Source organism: Hoplias malabaricus, chromosome X1 (assembly GCF_029633855.1).
Source record: "Hoplias malabaricus isolate fHopMal1 chromosome X1, fHopMal1.hap1, whole genome shotgun sequence".
Classification (NCBI taxonomy): Eukaryota; Metazoa; Chordata; class Actinopteri; order Characiformes; family Erythrinidae; genus Hoplias; species Hoplias malabaricus.
Window position 1 is genome coordinate 23,952,538 of NC_089818.1, and position 6,000 is coordinate 23,958,537.

General features: G+C 41.1%; 1 protein-coding gene across 1 annotated transcript in view; it reads right to left on the reverse strand.

Moving 5' to 3' along the window:
• Nucleotides 1–6,000, reverse strand: part of LOC136675491 (partitioning defective 3 homolog) — a 128,060-nt gene that overhangs the window by 75,395 nt on the left and 46,665 nt on the right. The window contains exons 12-14 of the mRNA XM_066652041.1: nt 5,892–6,000; nt 4,884–5,054; nt 856–1,009 (exon numbers count right to left, since the gene is read on the reverse strand). The exon at nt 5,892–6,000 is cut by the window's right edge and continues 74 nt beyond it. Of these exons, the coding sequence (XP_066508138.1) occupies nt 856–1,009; nt 4,884–5,054; nt 5,892–6,000 (434 nt within the window). The remainder of the gene's footprint in view (nt 1–855; nt 1,010–4,883; nt 5,055–5,891) is intronic.

Consider the following 6,000-nt stretch of genomic DNA (forward strand, 5'->3'; position numbering starts at 1 on the left):
GAAGTTGTGTACACCACGTGGCAATTGCACATGGAGCAGCGGAAACGTGTTTCTCTGGAGCGACGAAATCACTTCTCACTTCCTGGAAACTTGTTGGAGGAGGGGAAACGGTCTGGGTTTGTGTTTCAGGGGTTAGGGTAGGTTCCTTAGTTCCTGCAAAGGGTAATGGAAGCCCTACAGTGCTCTCAGACACTATTGGAGCTTGGTTGGCAAGCACATACTTCCATTAAATTTTGGCAACATCAACCTTGCAGCACCAGTCCAAAAGGAAAGATTCAAATTTCAGACAGCAGGTGTATAACAGCTGATCGATATATCGGGTTGGCAACCTCATTGTATGCTATTTTAATTATTATACTTTAATAATTAGATGGTCTTAAGAGGTTGATACTTGATATTACTGAATAAATAAGACGCCATTTCAAGGCAAATATTTAACTGTGACAATTTAATTAATTTAATTAAAAGGCAAATTAATTGACTACGTTACATTTATTACATTTTAAAATAAAAGCTTAAATCATTTTGTGATTTATTTCAATATTTAATTAATTAATTATCCTTTTAATTAATGACTTCTTTATTTGTTTACTTCTAAAATATTGGCACAAAAAACCCTCCATATTTTCTCCCAGGGGCTCTAACAGACCCTGGGTGTAAACTAAACTACTGTAACACGGCCGCCCCCGTTGGGAAGACCCACTCTCTGCAGCATAAACTGGTTCCTTCCATGACTCCAAAACAATAATTACCTTCATAAACATGGTCTGCTTTTTTCTGGTGGTGAAAGTGACTGATTACTCCTTTAATTCCTAATTCGCTCGGCTGCTTTAGAGCATGATTAACGAGACTCACCCAGCCCGCGTCCGGCCAGGTTGTTACGGGGTCTCAGGTTGTCGTCCAGTCCCTCGAGGTCTCCGTAGAGCGTGTGAGAGATCCGCCGCTCGTGATCGTCCAGAGACGAACTCAGAATGTGCTCGGGACTTCGAGGACTGCTCAGTGGTTCACTCTAACAAACACAAAGAGACCAAACACAAACACAACAAGTAGTAGGACATCGTGTAGCAGAGTGGGTTACACAGGTACACATCCAGGCTTTCGCATTCAGCTTTAAGAGTCTCTCAAGCAGTACCTAGTACTAACTAGGGCTGGACGATACGGCCACAATTTATATCACGATACATTTCTAAATTTCAGTCGATACGATATGATTCCGATATTGATTTGAACAACATAAAAGCCAACAGAAAAAACCCAGAACAAACAAGAAACATGACGTCACCGTCAAACATCAACCTCTTGTCTTTGACAATATTAATATTTTGAAACTAATTCCTGAACTCACGACAGCGCCCTCTATTGACCGTCAGTCAGTGACGAATACTGTAAACAATGTATATTTAAATATAGAAAATGTGCTCTGAAGAGTGCTTATCACTGTTATTAAATATTTTTATATCGTGATATATATCGATATTGAAATATTGTCCAGCCCTAAGTACTCCACATCTAAACAAGCTCACAGCACATGCTCAGTAGAGTCCCCAACATTTAGATTCACTGCCGTGATCAAACAGCTTCTAATCACGTGGTAAAACAAATAAACACTTCGTACTGCAGCTGTTTAAACCTGCGCTGCCATCGCCAATGTCATGTTTATTTCACTTTATTTCCTACTCATTTATATTCGTCTAGAATGACTGGGGCGATAGTGTAGGGGAGATATCAGCACGTGCCTTCAAATATTATCAGGACTAATAATAATAAACTTTAACAACATAAAATTGGTTTGAATTCACCAAACACAGAAGCAGATGAGGGCTCTGTCATCTCTTTCTATGTGGTTTTAGAGGTACACCAGGGAGGTGTCCAACTCACCATGACCCGTACCATTCAACCCACACTCTTCTATTAAACCAGGTCAACGTCAACGGATCAGAAATGAACGTGATGTGTGCGTTACTGCGAATGCAGAGCCTACGATTATCACCAGCTAGAAACCCCATGCATCCAAAAGCCCTTAAAGTGGAGTACATTTTATCAGAGACACATCTCCTGTTATAAAGGTTTCCTTTTGTATCAAGCAGCAACCATCATGAGCATTAGCCTCTGGAATTCATTTGCCCTACTACATCACCCTGCAGTGTATCAACTACTGTGCGCGCACACACACGTCACAATGACTACGCTCTGTACAGCTCTGATGTAAATCAAGATATAATCTTAGGTCGTGTAACACAGTGATATAAAACAACACTGTGGCATTAACAGTTAGATTACATGCAATCAGTAACATCAGAAATGTGATGTGTAAAACATAACACGCTGTTTATAACAAATCAAGCCTTTTATAAGAAGATACCATGCTGTTTATAACATGACCATGTGCTGTTTGTAACAAAGGGGGATTTGAAAAGAGGAGTGTGTTGACACTGAAAGACGGGTCAGACAGGCCGTGTGTGTTTACGGCCCCCGCGGTCCTCTTGCTCATGCAACGTGTGTAACGATGAGAACGTAAAGCAATAAAGCCATGCATTAAAGTGATATTCGCACAGTTAAGAGGTCGTGTTTAAAGCACAATGCAAGCTTTAAAAAAAATAAATAAATAAATAAGTGACAAAAGGCAATTACACAACATTCACCAATTCCCAATACATTATTAATACCATACACTGTTAGCAATAGTAGCATGCAACATACTCCATACACAACTGGGTGGTTGGAAAACAGCAGAACAGTCATTGATACAAAACACCGCACTGTTAAAAATACACTGTTAACGTACATATGCTTTATTTTTTATTTTATTCAAATTACATGGTTTAAGTACAGGTTATTTATATTTGGCAGTCTATATATAAGATATCGCATATGTCTGTATTATATTATTAAATGTATGATTCATAATGAGGCTCAGTCAATCAGACTTTAATAATGGAACTATACATACATAGTGTTCTTATTCTCTCTGTCCAATCAACACTGTTCTATTCTTGTGTGTGTGTGTGTGTGTCCATCCTACGGTTAAACTCCAAACCTCAAGGGACAGTCACAACAATTATGAATTACACGGCTCTGTATGCGTGCATGTTTACGTGTGTGGGTCGTACGTGTCGTCCCCTCAGGACTGCTGCTGTTATTCTCAGAAAGCCCTGAGGGAAGTGTGTGAAGTGCGAACGCTGTGACCTGATTGGCTGGTCTTAAATCACATCTATTCCAGAGCGGGTATTCTCTAGAGGGGCAGCAACATGACAGAACACACCATCGTCTCTCTGGCTTTACGCGACATTATTGGATATAAGGGGATTTACGAAGGAAATAATCTGATTTATTAACGCAAAAATGATTCTTACGGCGCTATCGTTATCAGACATTATCAGACACTAAGGGAAGTAACCTAATTTATTTACAGTAAAATATAAAACCCTGCTCGGGGTGGGCTACATGGTTCTGTTCTGTAATAACACAATCAGAATGCACAGCAGTGTTAAGATTAATGTCTTTAATTTGGACATGGAAAAAAAAGCAAAAAAAAAGCACATTAAATATCAGCTTTCTCAGTGGTTAAATATTACATCAGTTGAGAGAGCAAACACATTTAATGGCGCTTTGGCGTAAGAAGATCTAGCATTTTGCATAATTCCACACAGGCAGCTGGGTCAGGTGTCCAGGGTTAAAAAAAGAAAAAAAATCCAATCTTCAAGTGCAAATTCTTCATTATCCTCCCTCTACAGTGCATCACACACTACTTTGACTCTCTCTGGAGTCTGATGAATGTCATGTTTTCAAAATTCCATGTAGGCAACCATTTCAAAGAGTCCAGAGTCAATCAAATTATTCCTCCAAAGTTCATCTTTTTCTATACACTCTCTCTCTCACTGTGGTCCACATGATGCCTACCTCGCACGCTCTCTCCCTTGTTCTGGCTTTAGATCTCCTTCAGTCAGTACTGTCCAATCTATGCTTTCTTTGTCTCCAGTGTTTCACAGTCTCTCTCTAGAGCCACGTTTGTCCTTGTCTCTCTCTCTGTAATGTCTGATCTCTCGTTCGTTACTCTCAGGTCTGTCTCTGCGTTCGTACTTTGTACTTTGGTCATATCTCAATATGCCACCATCGTGTGATTGTTCTTTCGTTCTGAAGTGTCTGCGGTCTGATTCATCCTTTTTGTAGTGTCTGATCTCACTTTCATTACTGTCCAATCTCTCCCTAGAATCACATCTTTCTGCATCTCTGTGGTGTCTAAGTATTCGTTCATTGCTGCCTGATCTCTCGGAAAGTCTGTCTCTAGAATCGTTACTTTCCGCATATCTGTAATGTCTGATTACTCTGTCGTGACTGTCTAATCTCTCTAAAAGTCTCTCTTTGGAATCGTATCTTTCAGAATCTCTGAAATGCCTTTCATTACTGTCTGATCTCTCTGTCAATCTGTCTCTAGAATCATACCTCTCCCCCTCTCTGTAGCGTCTGATCTGTCTCTCATTTCTCTCCGATATCTCTCTAGGATCATATCGTTCTCCATCTCTGTAGTGTCCGATTTCTCTCTCGCTACTGTCTGATCTCCCTTTCCATTTCCTTCTTTCAGTGGTGTCAAACTTCACTTCTTTCTTCTCTGGTCTGTCCTTCTGTTTAACGTGTGTAATCTCTCTCTCTACACTATCCGATCTCTCTCTTTTACTTGGGTTATATCTCCATTTTTCTGCCTCCTTTAGTCCCTCTTTCTCTCTGTAATATTTATCTCTCCATTTCTCTACTACTCTGTCATCCCCTCTTTTATGTCTGTAGCGTCTGCCCTGTCTCTCTTCACCGTCTGTTCTCTCCGTCTCCTCACTGTCTGATCTCTCTGTCTCTTCACTGTCTGTACTCTCCCACTCATGTCCGATTACCTCATTGCGCTTGCTCACTCGTCTCGCCACAATCAGCTGGATCATTCCCCGTTTGTTGCCCTCTGTTGACATGGACTTTCGCAGGGTTTCCATGGCGTCGTGATTGGTTTTGCCTAACAGCGACTCTCCATTCACGGCGATGAGCTGATCGTTTATCCGCAATCTTCCATCCTGCATCAGGGCAGAAACAATGAATACAACAATCCCTGTCATCGGGTCCTCCTCCAAACCTCAACCCACGAGACATCTGCAACTTACGTAATGAACAAAACATGAACGTGAAAATGATTTCTAGATTAAAACCACTCAAACTAGTCATCTGGAAATGACCAATGGCGCATTTCCACCGCACGGTACCTACATGACCCCAGCAAGCTGAGAAGGGACTAACTCACGACGTGTAAACGTTGCAGAGCATTGACTGGCTAGAGTTACTTGTCAATCACAACGAAATGCAGACATCCAGCACTAACTTTGAAGCTACCGTGATCACGATTGTTTTATCCGACTCACAACAAAAAAAATGTGTAATGGTCTTTTGAAGAGGTTCAAACACTCCTTGGATTGTTGGCTGAGGAAAGAATCCAGTGAGAGCTGGACAGTGCAACAAGAAACGGAAAAAAAAACAAACAGGTGCACTGTTATAGGATTACTGGTGTTTATTTGTGTTTAATGCTTGCTTTACGTTAATATTCATTTATTAATTATTAATATTGGACTAGTTTGAGGAGATCTGTAATTTAATTTAACTTGTAACCCTGGGACTAGTCTCTGTAAGGAAGTGTGTGCGTGTGTATGTGTGTGTGTGTGTGTTCGTTGTGTGTGTGGAAATGACAGGTTCAAAAAATTCCACATCAAAGAAGGTCACACATGTCCCATTTACTCCCAGCTTTGAACCGGTAAGTGACAGTGAGGAACTGTGTGTGTGTGTGTGTGTGTGTGTGTGTGTGTGTGTGTGTGTTTAAAACTGGTTTCAAGTGAGTGAACCTGTGTGAGACGTGGCCTCACCTTGCAGGCAGCTCCTCCGTTGATGATGGACTTGACAAAGATCCCAAGGTCGGCATGGTTTTCCTTTGACCTGTTCCCCTTGACACTGACCCCTAACCCTGCTGACCCC